Source organism: Alligator mississippiensis, chromosome 4 (genome assembly GCF_030867095.1).
Source record: "Alligator mississippiensis isolate rAllMis1 chromosome 4, rAllMis1, whole genome shotgun sequence".
NCBI lineage: Eukaryota > Metazoa > Chordata > Crocodylia > Alligatoridae > Alligator > Alligator mississippiensis.
In genome coordinates, this window is record NC_081827.1 from 173,817,996 (window position 1) to 173,836,959 (window position 18,964).

Below are 18,964 nucleotides of genomic sequence, written 5' to 3' on the forward strand. Positions count from 1 at the left end.
GGAAGAGAGTATGAAGCTCGAAAATTCTTTAGGGTGTTATTCATGGCATCTGTGGCTAGTGATGGAACGTTACGATATCCTTGTGGTCAGACTGTCCACCTATACATGATGCCATCAATACACATGTTTAGTATTCCTTCCGGGTCGGTTATCGGGATGGAAAAGAACATATTCTTAAGATCCAATGTGACTCCAACCCACTTACTTGTTTGGAACTGTGCCATCTCAAACATACACTGTGGCAGAGTAGACGGATTAGGTTGTTGAAGTACCTGGCTCCTTTTATTGACTTCTCTGTAGTCTACAACCAACCGGGCTTCATTAGGCTTTCCAGGTTTCGCTACCCCCCATCCTGATGACAGGTAGGTGCTGGCTGTTATGGTCTTAATACAGCCTCATCACTCGAGTCGCTTCAGGAGGTCAGTAAGGGACTGCTTTAGCGAACCCTTAGTCGGGATTGATCGATATCACCAGGTGGAGTTGTTACGAAGCGTTGGTTGATGCCAGTCCTGTTCAGGGATAATGACGGGTAATGCCTGTAACACTTGTTCTTTAAGGTCAAGTGCTTTTATCCCCGGAATCCCTAAAATGTTGATGCCCCCTAGAACAGCCTCTAGGGGATATCGGTAGCCTTGGACCCAAAATTTGACCTTCGTTGTGACAGTGATAGCGTTAAGCCCTTGTACCTTGATCGTTTTAGCGGTCTTTTGATGAGGTATCATTGAGGTAATCACATTGGTCTGAGCTCCAGTATCGAGAAGGAAGAATGCTTGTTGTTGGTCATCCGGATCGGTAGGGTTGCAAACGGTGAGTTCAGCGTATGGTCGAGAATCCGTAGGATCAGGTCTGAACTGGAGAAGGCCGCTGGCAGAGCCGACGGCCATCGCTCGTTTTTTGATGAGTCCTCGAATTTGAATCCTAATGCTTCAGCCAGACGAGACTGGCCCCTTTCTCCCAAAATTCATAGCTGCGCCTTTGTAAGCCCGGTGCAGGAGAGAAGAAAACCAAACATGGTTCTTTCCCTCGGGGTTCTCTCCTTTGGGGTTCCTGGGGGTGACCACCCTTGCTCTCATTGAGGGATAAACTCTTGCCGTCTGGGTCTCAATGTTCTGGCTGGGTATACCGAAGATCGGTCCCTTATGGTATCAGAAGCTTCTTCACTTTGTTGCATAAGTGCTTGTAGACATGGGAGATGGCCTAAGAGATTTCCCACCGGTTGACCTGCCATTGGATTAAAAAAGAGTCGGAGTGTAACGGCATTTACTCCTCCGTATACCTCCACGCAGGCCTCTATAGCTTCCAAGGGCGTTGGGATTGCCCCGGGGTCCAATAGGTGGCGATGAGCCCTTCTCTCTTTTCGTTGTACGGCTGTTAATCCCATTGGATTCGTTCTCGGGCTCCATGAGAGATATGACACCCCAACTATAGCTAGGAGGAGTTGCTCCGCAGTAGCCTTTTGTGGACGACCTTCATGCCAGGTGTGAAATTTGTGGGTTACCTGTCCCACTACGAGCGCCGGGATCGGGATGGGCCAGTGGGCACTGTCTGTGACCACGTTCAAATCGGTAGCACGCCCACCACTCCATGCCACCTGTCGGGTCAAGGCACTCACTTCTTCTTTATCCAAGGTGTCAGATCCAAATTCCACTATTAACCACCCTAACCACATTGCCAGGGTTTCTCCTGATCTTATTTTAGATTCCTTGCAAAGTTCTTGAATCTCTGGTCTGGTGCCTGTGCGTGAGATAATGGTGGTACGTGTAGCACCATCTTCATCTGCAACATGCTTCGTCACAGCTACTGGGTGAGCTGCGGTAGAGAAAGAGTTAAATTCTTTGTCTGGAAACGTTGGGTATATCTCTCCTCCCATTGCCCCCTCCCCTTGGCAAGGAGGCAGGACCGCTGGGAACGACGTCACCTCGGGGCGGAGGCACTAGGCGGATCCCCGCCGGGTCTTCTGAAGCTCCGCCCCTCTTTTCCGGGTTCCCCAGATGGCTCGCGCTTCTTTCGGCGCCATTTTCTGCTAGTGGTATCATGCGGCCGGTGCTATTAATAAGCTCCGCTCCGGAGCCTTTTGCCGCCCGCTCCAGCGACTCCTTACCCGCCATATGCATCTGTGCCTCTAAATTTGTGTATTCCCTTAGCAGACCTGCTACTGTACGGAACAGCACATTTATCATTTTTCCCTTCTTCCATTTGGTCAGACCCCATCTCGGCACATGACGGCCCTTAGTTTCCAAATCCTCCCGGAGCTGAACGAGGAGCTCATGGCCCCGCGACTCCGGCACCAAATCCGGACAGTTAAACCAGTCCGTGGGGGTGGATTCCCTTCCTTCCCTTATGTATCGAATATATTGAGCAAACTCTTGAGCAGGGGTCAGCTTCTCTGCCTTCCACGTTTTCACCCCGGCTAAGGATATGGTCGAGGTTCCCTCCGGGGGTCGATAATAGACCCGGTCGCTCCCCATTATACATCCGAACTCCCCAAGGGATAGCTTAGTTCTCCATTCCTTCACTACGGCTTCTTCTCTCTTTACGGAGAAGTAACCATCAATATTTCTTTCATCCCCTTCTACCGCCTGGTGGTAAGCGATATGCACCCATAGATAGTTGGCATTCTCTATGTGGCGGGTCCCAGTGCACCAGGGGCAGCACCTAATTAGGTTCTTCTCCATCACCGTGCCCTTTAATCCCATCCTTGTCGCCATGTCTCGGACGGCCAAAGCCGACTCGAGGTGATTCGATAATTACTCGTTCGTCGGGGCGGGCTGGTGAATAGAGAGGCCGAGAAAGCTTTACGGTTGTAAAAACTTTACTTACGTCACCTGTGGTTGCGACGAAAACGGTCCGGTCGTCTGAACAACTACGTTAGTTGTTCCAGCTGGCAGGGCTCAGGCCAGCACGTCCGTCTACAAATTGGGCCGGCAGGGAAAGGGATACGTCTGGGATTGCACTCGGCGACAGGAAGAAGAATCGATAGGTGATCAGTCTATCGATCAGCTCAGCCATGAGTCAGATCTCTTCAGAAGCACTCTGCAGCGTGCTCAAAGTTCTCCGACTTGGGCGGAAGTCGCGCTAATTTTTAAACGGCTAGCAAGCCAATTACTAGCCACCACGAGTGCATAATTTAGAACTGGCCAATAGCGGGACACAAATTTACATCCGAATGGTGGGAACTCTCTTGCACCAGGGGTTTTCTGCAGCAACAGAAAGCCTTTTACTTTTGCAAGAGGCTCTCATGTGGCGGGAAAATTCCACCTTGCCGAGGCACCAAAACCACTGGGTTGTGACACTAGTGTTGCCCAGCAATTCTCTGAATGTGGCTCTGTATTTATAGTTTTTATAGTTTATCTATAGTTTGTATACTGCTATAACTACGTGAGGATCAGCACCTTTTATACTGTTATAACTGCCTTCACAGTAGGGGATTGTTGCACTTCACCAACATCTGTTTCTAAACTGTATATCATTATAGCACTACAACAATTGTGTAGACAAGTTCTTTACACTTGGATCAATCAAGAGTGACTGCTGAAGCTTGAGGAGTCACACCAACTGGTGTAAAACTGGACATAAGTGAGAAGGGAGTCAAACCATAGGTATCTGCTTTGTGTCTAAAACTTACCCCTGCTTGAGTCCTTAACTCACTACACAGGATCTCCTCTCCTTAAAATCCAAATCAAATATGAGTAAAAAGTGAGATCTCTTCCCACTTTTTTCAGCAACATCAGTCATGAAATATCATTATTTTTATGAGCCTGTAAAGCCTATAGAAGTTAAAGCTATGTAATACACATTGCAGAGTGTTCTGTTAATCCTGTCCAACCGCAGTCGTGCCTGGACCAGGGATGAGGGCCTGGTAACTGGAAACCTGACACTGAAGGAATTCTAAACACAGTCTTGAAACTAAAAACAGCTCTCTCTGCATGGCATGTGCTACATGAGAGCCTGGGATTGTATTAGTTTACGTTATCTGATTTTTTAGCCATGCATTGTTGATAAAAGAACGGGAGAAGAAAGCACCTCCACCAGCTCAGCCCATAAATAATCTGTGTGTGGTGCATTTGAGGTTAGTATGACATTGCTAGACCTATGCCTTCTGCTGAGAGGTACAAGAATCTCTCACAGACAGCAGCCACTAAGCAAAGTTCTGTAGTGTATTCCTAAGACTAGGATACAAAATTTGATTTCCTGTGACTTTTTAAATGCAAAACCCCCTCCCTCTTACGTGGTAAATATTGGCCTGAAATTGCAAAGAAAGCGTATTTTAAGAGTAACCAGACTGTTAATGTATATATACATACATGCAAGATAGACTTTAATGAAGCTCAGCACTGTGCAGTGAAGATTTTTTAAACCTGCAATGATATCTTAGGTATATGTGCACTGAATATTAAGCTACTAAAATTCTCAGTGCCACTATATAAAAACAGCACTGCAGTGTCTTTAAACATTATGTTTTGAGGGATATAGACTATATAGCCTTCTCGAGCCAGGGTTTTTTTAAGTGTATATTGGAAGTACCTTTATAAGATCAACTCAAATAAGAACTACATCATATATTTGACACGGTAAGATGTATTGTTTAACCCAGTTCCTTCTTACATCAAGTCTTCCATTTTTCCTTTTTCTCTATATTCTTTATAGGGTCCTCCTATAGAGTTAGGGTCCTCTTGGTAGAGAACAGGCAGCACTCCATTACAATGCATACAGTAGAGGTCTTTATTGAGAGCTGTAGGCACAGAGAGAAACCTGTAGTTTTCTCTGGCATTCTAATAACAGGCTGTGCTACCTAATGCCACCACCCAGGGCCCCTTTAAATCTCACCCAGATTAAGCAGTCAGGGAAAAGGCTGCAAAGGTGTAGCCTTTCTATTAGCCACCTAGGTCAGGTATAGACATTACACATAAACCACTATAAGTGACTGAAAACTGGTCTACACCCATAACGGAACAGAAGCTCAGGGCACATAGACTGGTTTAAAAATGGCAGATCCTGGTCTAAGGTAGACCTTGATCAATGAGGTATTAGACTTAATTGTTTTAGGTTACACTGGTCTATCAAATGTCTGTCCCAGATTCATGTTAGGTCACTACCACCCAGCATACCAGGCATATTTGAGGCTCTACCCACTAGCCTCTCCTTGCAGGGAGATGTACTAGCACTCATTGGGTGCTCAGCTGCTCTGGGCTATCACAGACCCAAGCCATCACAGTCACAGGCAGGCAGTGGGTGGAAAGGCAGGAAGGGAGACTCACATTGGGCAGCAGGGATAGAGGCTCTCCATAGAAGGAAAGTTAGGGGTTGGAGGCATGTGCCGGATGGCCCAGGTGCTCCACAGAAAGAGGAATCCAGCCCTTAAGAGCTCAGCACCAGCAGCAGCCAAGGGGCCTGATTCTTCTTTCTATGGCGTGCCCCTGTTCCTGCTGCCCAGTGCAAGCCTCCCAGGCTGCGCTGGTGCATCCTCCAGTTTCCACTGGTGCTGAGCTCCAAAGAGACCAAACCTTTCTTCTACAGAATGCCTTGTCCTTGCTGCCTGGCACAAGCCTCCTGGGCTGCACTGGGAGCATCCTGCCAGAGCCTGGCACCAGCAGAAGCCAGTAGGAGGTGCCAGTGCAACACAGGAGGCTTATGCCAGGCAGCAAGGATGAAGGCACTCTGTAGAAGGAAGGATCAGGCCCCTCAGGTGCCGCTGGTTCTGAACTCTGAGGGGCCCAAAATTTCCTTCCGTGAACCACCTGGGTCCACCCCTCATTGGCTACTGGCAGACACCCCCAACCCCCTGCTGCCACCACAGACCCTCCCCCATACCCAGCCCTAAGCTTCCAGGAGAGCCCCAGAGAAGGTCACCATGGCATGCCTGGCAGCCTGGCCAGTGAGGGTGTGCAAAATGGGCCCTATTCGTTTCGGATTCGACCCGAATTGGGGACTGTGATTTGATTCATTGATTCGGATCACTGTCCCCGATTTGATTCAGCCGAATCCAAATCTGAAAATTTGATACTGATTCAGAGAATCAGTGATTTGGACATAGACACAGCTTTAAATGTTTTTTCTACATACCTCAAGGTACCAGGTGCGGATCATGAATGCTGCAATGCTGGGGCAGATGAAGTGTCCCACAGGAGCATGGGAGGGGGCCCGCAAGCTTCTAGTTCACTTCCGGGTCTGCTGCCGAGTGGGGTGGGGAGCCGCTCCATGCACCTCAGCATCACAGCATTCACGAGCCGCCTGCTACCTAGAGGTATGTAGAAAAAACATTTAAAGCTCAATGTCCGAATTGCCAAATCTTTCCAAATCTCTCTGAATCGATTCAAAGAGATTAAAGGGTCCTCTGATTCAATTTGGATTCAGAGACTCAGCCACCAAATTGGGCTGAATCTTTGCCAAATCAAATCAGGGACCAAAGCATTGCACAGCCTTATGGCCAGCAGTGGCAGGTGCTGCATGCTACAGTGACCTGCTCTGGGGCTCTCCTGGAAGCCTAGGGCTGGGCACGGGGGAGGGTCCACAGTGCTAGCAGGGGGTTAGGGGCATATGCCTAACAACGAATCAGGGTGGCCCCCACTCAGCTTGCATGCTGGGAGATGTACAGGAGTGCCCTCTGCCTTCTGGCCTTGGCCAGTGCTGGCATCTAGATGCCCCACTGCAAAACGGCTAACATGTTCTGTTTGCTCCTGATCCAATCTACAGCTTAGCGAAACCTGCAACAGTTTGATCAATTCTGCCTCGGGCTTTTTTAATGTCTCTAGCTAGCCTTAGTGTATAACTCTTTTTGAGGTGAGTTTCAAGAAGTAAAGCAGGGAATTTTCCGTGAGGTGATGTTCCTTGCAGTACACTCCTGCTGCTGTAGGAGAGCATTGTCCTCCCTCTGGTGCAGACTGACCTCTGTAATGCTCCCAACCAAACAGAAGCAAAAGAAACTATTTGTCACAGTTAAATCCAAGCACCCAACATGATATGACATAGTACAAACAGTCAGTACATCAGTTTGCTTTCCTTTACTTGTCATTAACCCCTGGGTAAGCTTTTGTGACTGGTGTTAAGGGTCACTGCAGATGGGAGTTAATGATGAATAAAGAAAACCTAAATTTTTTTTTTCCCTGCTGGGTACTTTACATTAGATATTCAGGCCCAGACTAGACTATAAAGCTGTCTGATAACTGTAGAATTAAGCTAAGACAGTGGAAAGTGAGTGACTGAGCAAGCAAGGGATTTCAAGGAATTTTTAATCAAACTGTGTGAAACATTATTATTGTTATTATTATTATTACTACTGCTGCTACTATTATTATTATTATTATTATTATTATTATTATTAATGCCTATGTAACTTCAATGACTAAATAACATTGTGGGTAAAGGAGGACTTTGTTAAAAATTTTGCACCTTTCCACTCAGTTGAAAACAGTCCTGAAGCCTCCCAAAATTCTTGCAGCTAGGCCAGAAAAGAGTATACTTGACAATCCTAATATTTTTTTAAGTAAAAGCAAGCAGGAAAAAAATGCATTCAGGTCTTATTATCTGTCTGTCAGACAAAACCAAAAAATGGCACAAGTATTATTTTTAATCATCTGATCACTATGAATGTGTATACAGTGTTCAAGCATCAATTTGGTTGTGGTCCTAGTTACAGAAATGGATTAGTTATCAACTGATCAGTATTTTGAAGATCAACAAGTATAACTGTTCACCAGTAAATCAAGGTTGCAATTACTTGGCAAGAAGTGTGGAAAAATGCTTACATTGCTCCTATCTATGATGTGCTATGCTTTCCTTGCAGGAAAACTAATAGGTTTTTCTATCATCACAATAAAATAAACAAGTTTTTTTTTAAAGCACCTTACACACATCATGCAGTCATTTTGTGGGAGTGAGTGTTCATGCTGTTCCACTAGGGTCAATTTTGTCTTTGAAATGGTGCCCCTGCTTCCCCGCTTTCCACGCAATCCTTTATAAACAGTGTACAAACTAAACTGGACCCACATCATCTGCTGTTTTTCCACTGGGAAAAGGTAGAACTGAGCCAGTCAGCAAAAGGTTTTTGGAGGTGTGAGATCAGTTCCTTCCCATGCCATTGTGTAAGCTTTTTCTACCTTCTGCATCCAGCCGCTAGGTACTTTGGCCCCACAGGTCAAACAACTGGCCAAAAATCTGGCAAACAGCTGACAGTCGGAGCAGCTCCTACGCAGCATGTTCTCTTAGAGGGCATGCTTCTAAGTCAGGCCCTTTTGAGTGCTTGCCCCAATTTGTAGGTTTTGGATAGGTCCCTTGGGTCACTGATTTTCCACTTCAGTTTGTTGGTCTGACCCACAAACTGCAGGTCACTGAGGAGGTGTGAGCCAACTTTCTGAACTCTGAACCCACCAGGAGCCAACAAAAACAGAAAGGGAGGAGAGAAGAATTTCATTAGGGCCTTCACAGAGGAGGCAGTTTCTAAAGAGACCAAATGCTGAGTTGTTTTGCTTCTGTTCATAAAACAGCCCAGTGCCCAGAAAGAGCTACTGATGATTGGTAAGTTGCTGAGGTCAGCTTGCTGTTTTGGGGTGCTTCATTTTTTTAGACCAGTAATTACCCAGATAGGAGAAAGTCAGATAACAATTGAGACGCTTCCGTGTAGCACCTGCTTCTTTTTCTGGAAGAGTTGTTTTTTGGAGCTTCGAGCATTTACTCTTATGTGTGCAGCTTTTCATGGTGACAGCATTTCAGTGCTGGTTGCTGTCTCTGGATGGTTTACCTTGTTTGTTGGTTTTGTCACTTACAGAAATAATAAACGGCGCATTCGGGCTTGGTGCAGTCGCTTGTTTTTCTATTTGAAGAATTCTTAGTGGTGGCCACCATAAAGCTGAGTATGGGGATTGCTTCTGTGCTCTTGACTTCTTGTTAAGCTCAGGAACACAAACAGACCTGGATTTATGAATAGCTCACCTATAACAGAGTTGCATCTATGATGGATGGGGAAGAACAAATCCTCAGGAAATAGTTCAGTTTTAACATCCTGCCTAATGCAAGGGGGCTGGACCCGATGATCTTGTGAGGTCCTTTCAGCCCCTTACAATCTATGAATCCAGGCCTGGAAGACAACACAACAATGTCCTGGCTGATTCCCTTACCTCTCACCTCACCTCACCTTGTGGGATTACCCAGGGGAAATGATCTAGGGACCATAGCTTTGAATACGCCATGAGGATTCCTTCACTACATTCCCCTCCAATCATTCTGCTTCAGCATTGCCAAGAGAGCAGAACCACTGGGTTTTCACAGCCTTTGCTGCCCAAAAGAGACTTCTTTGGAGTGTGCCTTAGCCTTTTTTTTCTTTTACTTTTTTTTTCATCGCTAGGGCAGAAAAAATAATACACCCTGTACATTTCCCGTAGATTTTCTGAAGGGCTTGCATGTAGTGGAGCCATGCCAAGCCCCTCCTTCTCCAGCTGCCAGTTCCTCACTCCCTGGAAGACTCTTCACAGGGTCTGGTGTCATGGCTGACATGTCACATGAGTGGGCGATGCATAGGGGGTGCATGCAGGTGCACATTCACCCCCTGAGATTGGCGATGCACCCTCTGCAGAAAGGTGCCACCAATACCGCAGGCAGTGCCTGCAGGCAGTCACCACTCCACCACTCCCCCCTCCACCCCCCCACCCCACCGCTCACACCACCAGTGGCATCTGTGGGTGGTCCACGATCGCCACTGGCTACTGCCAACACTGCCAGCAGCATCTGCGGGTGATCGCCAACCACCAGTCGGCACTTGCCACCCCCACCCTCCCACCACACACACACACACACACACACACACTGCTGACAGTGCCGTGGCCGCTCGTGGGAGCTCACTGCCTGATGCCATCATGCTACCACCACTAGCAGTGCCACCACCACCTGCAGGAGCTTGCCGTGCCCCTCCAGCCACCGGGGGCATGTGGTGTTCATGGTCATGTGTCACAGAACAGGGAAAGATGGATCCAGAAAGGGAGCACCCTGTGTAGGGGCCATTTCACAGGCAACTGGTAGGGGAGGCATGTGGGGCCACGTGCCCCCCTGAGATTGGTGCCTGGATCAACACCATTCAGCACAGGGCAGTATTTTGGCCGCACAGGCCAGCAATGAGTTGAGCAGGGTAGAAGGCACTAAGCCACAGCACAGAAGCATAGGAGTGGATATGTGGCTTTTGGCCTCCCCCCGGGCCTGCCCACAAATTGTGCCTCCCCACACTCAAGAGGCACCAGTCACCCCTGGGCCATTTTATGGCTGAACCTGATTTCAGCCTGCCCTAATGGTCCTCTGTGTCTCCTTAGGAAATGGAAGTCCTTATTGTAACATTGGTAGGTATTCACACATTAGCTAGCACAGTGACAATGTATTAGGCGAGACTTCTGTTTGTGCCAGCACTCAGAAAATGTGTCCAGGGTCCTCAGTGGACTTGTATGCAGACTACTATATCACATCTTCACTACTATAGTTACTGGTGCTAGCTGGGTTAAAGGTACAGTTGGGTCTATCTGCTTACACTACCGTGCCTTCATTCTCCTGGTAAACACATCCCAGCATCCCCAGAGACACTCTGCTATCCTAAAAATAAGCCTTTCCCCACACTCCGTTTAAGAAGCTTTGCAGCCTCCTCCTGCTCCTTCAAGCTGTATAAATGTGTAACACTCCTTCCTGCCACATCCAGACCCTTCAGCACAAGGAACATGTGTTGAAGGTGCAACTTATGATACTGGCAGCTCAGTCTAGCAGCTGTTCTAATTGCAAATTCTAGAGAATCTTTTTTGTCACCATTTAAACTTGAAACATTTGAACACCATATATTTGACTTTGCACTGAGAGCTTACTCCTAAGCTACCCAGACTCCTGCTGACCTCAGCCTGCTTTGGGTCAGGTCCCAAGCACTTTTACATTGCTGTGATTTTTTTTCAATATGATTAACACAAATTCTGGTGAAATTTAACAGCCAGGAAATATTCTTTAAAACACACAAGCATTATCTTGACAAGTATCTTTTTAAGCATTGCTGTCACCTGACTGTTTATTCGTGGAAAAAAGTAACTAATGCAAGTCTGACACTAACATTTGTTCCCCTTATTTTATCCCTTGACACAGAACAGCTCTGAATTTATAATTTCTCATGCACAGAAACACAGGTGTCCAACCATAAAAAGGCCCTACCTTGCAAAACACAGTGGGGATGACTAGTGTACTGGTTTTGTCTTCATTCTTACCACCTCTAAGAGAAGTATATGGAGCGACTCTTTGGCCTGCTGTGTACATTAGATTTTATGCAGGGTCTAAGTATACAAGTAGAGATACCATTTGTCTCAACACACGTGAGTTAAGAGTCCTTTTAGTATCACAGAGGGTGGCTTCAACCTCTTCAGCTCTTTGTCTGGACTGTCTCACGAAAAACCAGGAGTGCCTGTCTTTTATAATGTTCTGTTTTAAAAGTAAAAAGTCTCTGGGGGACAGAGGGTCCTAAAAGTCCAAGGCCTGGAATTCCTCCCTTCTCTCATTCCATTTTAAACAGGAAACATTTGCACTAAGCTATTCCAGGGGGAGAGTTGTAGGTTCATTTCAAGGCAGATAATGTTTGTTCATTGCCTATGTCTGTGATTTCCTCCATGGGCTTAAACAAGAAAGCCACATGTGTTTAACTTCATGCAAAACAATTGTCAGTGGGGTCTGGGAGGGGAGCACAGATCAAGACGCTAGGAGCACCCTGAGCAAATTGCTGTGTGAGCAAAAGAGAGGAGGTGTGCTGAACAAAGGGAAAGTCATTGACCAATTAGATAACTGCTATGTTTAACAGTAAGGATGGGATTTTCAAATGGATAATTCACAAAAATGTATTTAAGCAGCTGACAGGATTGGTCTTGTGCACACAGAGCAGGTGAAATTGATTTACACTTTCAGACTTTCTTTTGGGTCGAAAGCCAGCTTGTTCTCAAGGAAAACTCCCACCAACATCAATGGGAGGCTTTGCCTGAGAGAAGTGTAAGAACATTTGTGAGTGGTAAAAAAAAAACTCCTGGCTGTGCTGAACTTTAGGGGAAGCTCCGGTGACTTATCTACGCAGAACAATTATTTTTGCCATTTAAAAGTATCACAAGTTAAACGGCACGAGGGAGAAATATCAATCCCCCATTAGTGTAAATCCTGGAACTGAGACACAGAAAGGTACAGAGATGACTCTATAGCACATCCTCAGGGATTACATGTTCACATGTTGTTTTTTTCACATGTCCCAGCGCTTGTCAAATCCTTATTGATGCAGACAAGTTACAGAGCTGTCTTAACATCAGGCTCTGCAGATCACAGGAGGGGTTTTGAAACCTCACTGGCAGCTAGCCCATTAAACACAGGTACTGCATCCTGACATCCCTGTTGTTACTTCCAGGAGTTCCAGGGTTTCCAACTATTGTTTTCTGAGAGTTTTATAGTCTGACATGCTGGAAGAAAACAATGGGGCAGGGCTGGGAGGTGTGAATTTTGTTGTGCGTTAGACTTCTGGGATTTGCACAGCTGTGGGCCAACCTTATCTGTTTATCCTCAGGCTCAGATAAGATGGAGTCAAAAATATGTTGTTTAAAGGATCTTTGATTCTATTATGGCAGACATCATAGTTTAGGGAGCTGAAGAGCTCCAGGGCTCTCCATTTGGAAAAGGTGCTTGGGGTGTTCTGGTGTGCTAAAGATTTTGCAGCATGCAGGTGAGAGGTTGCTGCTCTCTGGCAGTTCTGTTTTGACACAGGTGGGACTGTCACTTCTGGCATGGCAGTTGGTTTCCCAAGCAAACTACAGTGGTGTATTGTTGGCTTGGAATGCTGTTTGTTGATAGATGCATTTTCTTCCCCTCCAGGAGTGGACCCGCAGAATCAATGGAGTATTTAACAGGGCCACGAGTGATATACAAGGAGCGAGATCTTCCTTACTACCAAGGAGGGCAGCCCACTGTCCTCCTCTCTAAAGGAAACTACTCTCGTGCACAAGACATGAGGGTAGCAGAATTGCGGTACCCCCAGTACTACCAACCCCAACCACTAACCACACAGCACAAAGGACCCCTCCGCCAAGATGTCCCACCTTCACCTCCTCAGTCGCACCGAGCACCAGCATATAATGAAATGGGCAGAGCAAGACACCGTGGGACCAGCCCAGATCAATACCAATACAGACCTCAAGACCCCAGGCAGAAGAATCCCATGACTGCAGCTGTATAGCCTCCAGCTGGATTTCATCAGTGGGGGCTGGGAAGGAGGGTGCCTGACATCACCTTTTCCACAGTTGATCGCAGCAAGTTTAATTGTTGGTAAGGGTGACATCTTCCCTGGAGTCATTCTTACTGAGGCAAGCTCCTCAGAGTTTTCTTTTCATGGGGAAGCATGACTGTGTCAAGGCTAACATGAGGTACTGCATCTTTTAAGTCTGAAGTACCAGACATTCAAATGTGTTCAATACCAGTTAAAAATAAAAAGTGACAGCTGAAAATTAAGTGTACCATTTAGCGCAGCTCAGGGCTCTACCACATCCAGTTACATGCACGCACAGCATTCCCTCTGGATAAGGCTGGTAGTGTCACAAGAGTCCAATCTGGAGTGACCCCACAGGCATATTATATTACGGTAGCCTTCTAGCGACAGTACACATATATGCTGCACAATGCTTCCTTCCTCAGAGGATCGTCTCTGGAGCTGGGAATCTTGTGTAGTCTGATGCTGCGTGCATCAGTGAGTTTACAGATGTCTTGTACCGTGTTAGGAGCCACATTCCAGGCACATCCAAACAAGCAGTTTTATATTTTGAGAATGCCACAGATGCAGATTTTTAATCTTGCCTTTGTCTTCCTCTTTCTACTCATTTGTTGAAGCATTCGTCTTATAGCCTTCCTGTTTGACAGTTACATATCAAGATCCTCCTTTTTTCTTATTGCAAGCAGCACAATTGGACTAAAACTAACTTTATCAACTTCACTTGCGCACTGTAGAGGGTTTGGACAGAAATATCCCAAAAGACAATGATAAAGGACTCGGGAACGAAGTGAATAACATGTGAGACTGTGTGCATGTGTGTTTGTTAGTCACATAGGCTGCTTACAGATGTGGGAAAACAAATAGTGCTTTACTTTCAGCTCGGTACACGCTTCAGCAGGGCTTTTTGGTGATTTAATCTAATAGCTGAATAGCTGAATCAGCTTTAGACAAAAGCACTAAAAAGCCACCAAAGTACCCAATCTATACAGCTGCTGGGGAGCCAGGTTGAACTAATGCAATGCCTCTTCTGGTACAGCACTGTGGTTTTTGGGGGGTTGTTTTTTTTTTGGGTGGGGGGAGGGATTCACATCTGTCAGCACCCATAGTGCATAGCTCTTAAATGTAAAGTTGAGGGGCCAGATTCTCAGCAGCTGTCAGTGAATTGAAATTCCTTGACTCCTTGGGAGCTAAACCAATTTGCACCTGCTGAAGATCTAGCCTTCAGTGTAACATACCTGAATTCAGATGCGAGTTGCTACTCCATCAGGTTCTTTGATGGATGAGGGTGGGCAGAGACAGGTTCTTGCCCTACTCTGGCTAGCTTTGTATCAAGGTAACTTCTGCAATATCAGTTAAGGTACTGTGAGCCTGCTGTGTAAGCCTATATTCTAGTCTGTCGCCATTGTTTTGCAGAGCCTCTGTCATGTGAACTGTCACCTGTTAATGCAGGGCCCGCTGTCTGTCATTGAAAGGAAGCTCAGCAACCAGCAGTGCCTGTTCAGTGCTAAGTGCCAAACAACACAGTTCCCCTCAGCAGGGATCTACAGGGCAACGGGAGGTGCTTTTAGCCTTCCTGTTTGGCAATTATGTATCAAGATCCTCCTTTTAAAAAAGCAATGATGAAGAGAATGAGAACCCCAGAGCTTGCTCAAAAACAGGTGGTGGCCAAGAGAAACAGAATGAAGGGAGAGTCGTTTTAAACAATGACATCGCTTCAAGACAGCAAGGCAAGAAGAGGAGAGAAGCTGAGGGAGGAAGCAGGGAAGACAAGGGGAAGGTGCACTGGGTGTGAGCAGAGAGAGTGTACAAGAGAGAGCCTGTCCCCTTCCACCATCTTGGCACCAGTGTTGGCTCAGTGCTGCTTGGCAGCGTGCAGGGCCAGGAGATCAGAGATGCTCTGAGGCAGCTTGAGATGTGCAGCCCAGCTGTGGCGACTGCTCTGCTCCATGGTCGTTTGCTATCTTGTCTAAAAGTACTTCAGAGACTTGGAAGCTGATCTCCATGATTTATCATGCCAAGAACGTCATGCGTAACCACAGGCCCCAATAACCTAGCAGCACATCCCACATTAGCTCTGAGCCTCCTCAGTGCCTTAAACTGCCTTTAGAAGCATTGTAAGGTAGTTAAGGCCCCTCTTTTTTTAGGGAGAAACCTTGGACCTGGCCAGAGATTTAATTACAAGAGCTCTTTGTTGCCTTTTGGCACCCTCTGGTCTGCTGCAAACTGTATTACGCAGGTCACCTCCCAATTATATAGCACATGAAAATTTCATCCTCCTGATGGGAGCCCTTTTTAGTAGATATCCCTGGGAAAGTGATTCATTAGAGGAGATCTGCAGAGACCAGTGCATGGCGAATAGCCTAATAGCACTAAAAGGGATCAGAGTTTAATCCTAACTAATGTATTAGTCCCTCACTACAGACTGGTGAGAGATTGACAACACCCTAGAAGTCTGGGAGTGTTTCCATCTGGATCCCAATAACCAACTGAGATGGGTTTGTTTAACAGTGTTTGATCTGAGCCATACTGCCTATTGATCGGGATGTCAGGCCTTGGGGCTTTGGTTCATACACATCTCTGTCTGCCAGACAGAGTAGGGAGACAGCACAAGGGAGACAGCCTCTAGTATTATCTAGTATTACAGGGGGAAATACTTCCATAGTCCACATCTAATGTGGGATTCCTCTTTTTTTTTTCTTGGATGGGGGAAGGATAGAGGGACAGTACTGCTTCCTGTCAGATTTGAGAAACTAAAAGGGAGAAAATGCAACTGATTATGAAGCTAATATGTTAAAACATCCATTCCTACCCTTCTTCCTGTTGCTTGTGCCCTGTGTCTTAGCAGCATGCCTAGAAAAGGTCCTTCTTCAGTAAGAGAGGAGGGAAGAACTACTGGGAGGAAATATGGGTTTGCATATCAGGCTGGACACCTCAGGGTGGTTGAGATGTGGCCCATCCACTAATACAAGGCATTTTCTGTCCACAAGTAAACACGCTGTGTTGTACATGGGCACATGCTGTGTACAGCATTGGTCTTCTCCAAAAGAGCTGTATAAACTCTGGTATTCTCAATCAATAAAGATTTGGCAGCCACAGGGTGGCTACTAGTGACATGAAGGACCGCTTAAAGTGAACGAAAAACAAATTTAAATGCTTTCCTTTCCCTTTTTTGAAATATAACCCCAGATGCATTTGATCCAGCTGTAAAGAAACTAATATGTTTGTGACAGTGGCTTTATCAAGCCAGGCCACAATTAAGAACAGCTCTGAATATAAGCTACTGCTTTATAAATCACTACCTACTAACCCTTCAAATACCACCGCAGCACAGCTTATAGACCTCATTTACAGTATTTCAGAAGCCAGGGCCAAATAAAATCTGGATGGAAACAGCTTCTGGGTTGTTTATGGCCTTTGAAGGGCTTGCTCAATTGTCTCTGTGTAACCTGAAACCCTTCTAACAGCTCCCCTTGACTGCAGTGGCACCACTTGGTTAAAGCAGACAGATCAAACAGGACACCTTCCCAGTAGTTAATCTTACCCAAAAGGCTATTAAATGATGCTTCTGCCTCATGGAGACTTTCTTCCTTTTTCTAAGAAAAGGAGATAGGACTGTAATATATGGACACATCGCATGCCACTGGGAGCGATGAAGGAAGAACGTTCTGACCTGGCTGGGGACAGGAGCAAAAGGTATTAAAGCACATCTCATTAATCTGCAGTGCCATCGTTCTGGAGGGAAACTGCAGTGCACTGGTTTCACATCTTGCAGAGGTACGATATCTCCAAAGTATAGCATATAGCTAAAGCATATATAGTCTGCTTCTCTGCAATGTAAAATGTATGATTTTAGCACCATATTGTGGAAAAATATGTACCGTGTAGATTTCACAAGGTGCTACAACTGATGGTTGAAAATACACACTTGCAAAATCCAAAAGAGCCGTTAAGTAACAAGTTGCTCTTTTCCCCATATGTCCATATGTTTGGAAAAACTACAAGTCTGAAATGCTCTTGACATGTAATTGCCTCACGCTCCTTTGTCTGAAATGTGCCAATCCAGCAAAAACATTCCTGACGTGAGCTGGGCTTGCAGGGATAGTTTGGGTTTGCTGCAGGCACAGAATGCCATACATTTGCACAACAGTGTAACTCGAAAGTAAACAGGAAAAAGCCACTCACATACAAGGTGGGATGCTTTGATTTCCCAACTATGCTGATGGAGGACAGTCTGGGTTTCTGCTCCTGGTGAAGGAGCAACCGGACTGTGTAGCTGAAAGATTTAGAGAGACAAATAGAAGCTGATGATTTTCTGAATGACCGAGCACTAGTGATCCACTGATACTGGCCTGCAAGGAAATATTACCACTATGATGTATTATTGTGAGGGTTCTCCATGGGCATTGCAAAGATGCCTTTCTGAAAAAGGGAAGGGACCAAGAATAAAAACCACCCTTCTTCAGCCCTAACCTCAAATTCACTCTACTTTCCTGAATCAGAACAAGCATCACAATGCTGCCTAATTTCTATAGAGTGAAAGTGCTACCTCTGCATCTTCTTCACAGATTTGGTTTTTCACAGAGTCATCATTCGGAGGGAATTCCAGCTGATTATTATTCTTTGGCCTCATCTTGAGGCTTCCCCTGCAGTTCAGGGTGCTTATTTACCTCCCAAGATAAGGCCCCCAGCTTGCACCCATGATTGCAGATGTTTGCAAGAAAATTCTGACTTTATGTGCAGGGTCTGTAAGTTTACTATCATCAGATAAAACAGAATGGTCTGTTTGTAAGTCACTTTTCTATTATATCATGGCGGGGAGGGGGGGAGTTTATGATATCTGACTATACTCATGTGTATTGAATAATAAAAATAATTGCAAAATCATGCTTGTTTGTCTTGGGGGAGAAATTCAACACACAATGAGATTTTTTTGGTACCACATAAAGATTTTGAATTTTGTTGTTGTTGTTATATATGGCTATATAAATTTTACCTGTTTTATTTTGCATTAAAATAAAAGCTTTACGACTATAAGCAATCCCATGTGTTAATTTTTTCAGCTGCTTTCATCTGCAAATTCATCATTTCTGTGTTGTGATCTTGTCAGATTTTCATTGTTGCGCCTGGTCAGAATTTGTCAAAGAACTTCAGTGAAAACCCAGCAAACTGTAGGACCTGTTGATAGTGACTCATGACACTTAACTCCTATTTTGTCTTGAGTCTGCACTGAAGCAGCATTCACAGTATTATGTTTTGTGGATGTTCCTGGTGCTTTCCAAATGAACACTGAAGTTAGCCCACTGGCACACTGACTGAACTTCTGTTGAGTTGATTTTATTTTGCCCCTTTAAATTCAGCACCAAATGTTATTCGTATTCACCATTTTCATGGTCCCGTTCTCAGTTGAGCCATAGCATTGCAGTGTACTATGTAACAGCATTCCACCCGGCTGAGTTTCTGTTCAAAGTGATGGCTAAGAGGCTTCCTTTCCATAGGCTCCATGCACATCTTGCTTAGGTTGAGGTACATGAGTCCTTCCATTGAAGGCTACAACCTTCATGCTGAGAATTTTGTAGAAGCCTGAATCTTTGCAGGGTTGGAACCACTTTTTGTAGTGTGTTTTGTGTGTGTGTGTGTGTGTGTGTAGGGATTCAGGCAAGCATGTTATATGTATATTCAAAATAAAATATAAAAATGTTTAACATTTAGAAGAAAAATCAC

General features: G+C 45.7%; 1 protein-coding gene across 7 annotated transcripts in view; it reads left to right on the forward strand.

The window, feature by feature from the left end:
- The window catches only part of PARD3B (par-3 family cell polarity regulator beta), a 792,385-nt gene extending 774,108 nt beyond the window's left edge, over window positions 1-18,277 (forward strand). For all 7 annotated transcript variants that reach the window (XM_059727094.1, XM_059727096.1, XM_059727095.1 and 4 more), the window contains one exon: window positions 12,853-18,277. In XM_059727094.1, coding sequence (XP_059583077.1) covers window positions 12,853-13,213 — 361 coding nt within the window. In that variant the 3' untranslated portion in view covers window positions 13,214-18,277. The remainder of the gene's footprint in view (window positions 1-12,852) is intronic.
- The last annotated feature ends 687 nt before the right edge of the window (window positions 18,278-18,964 follow it).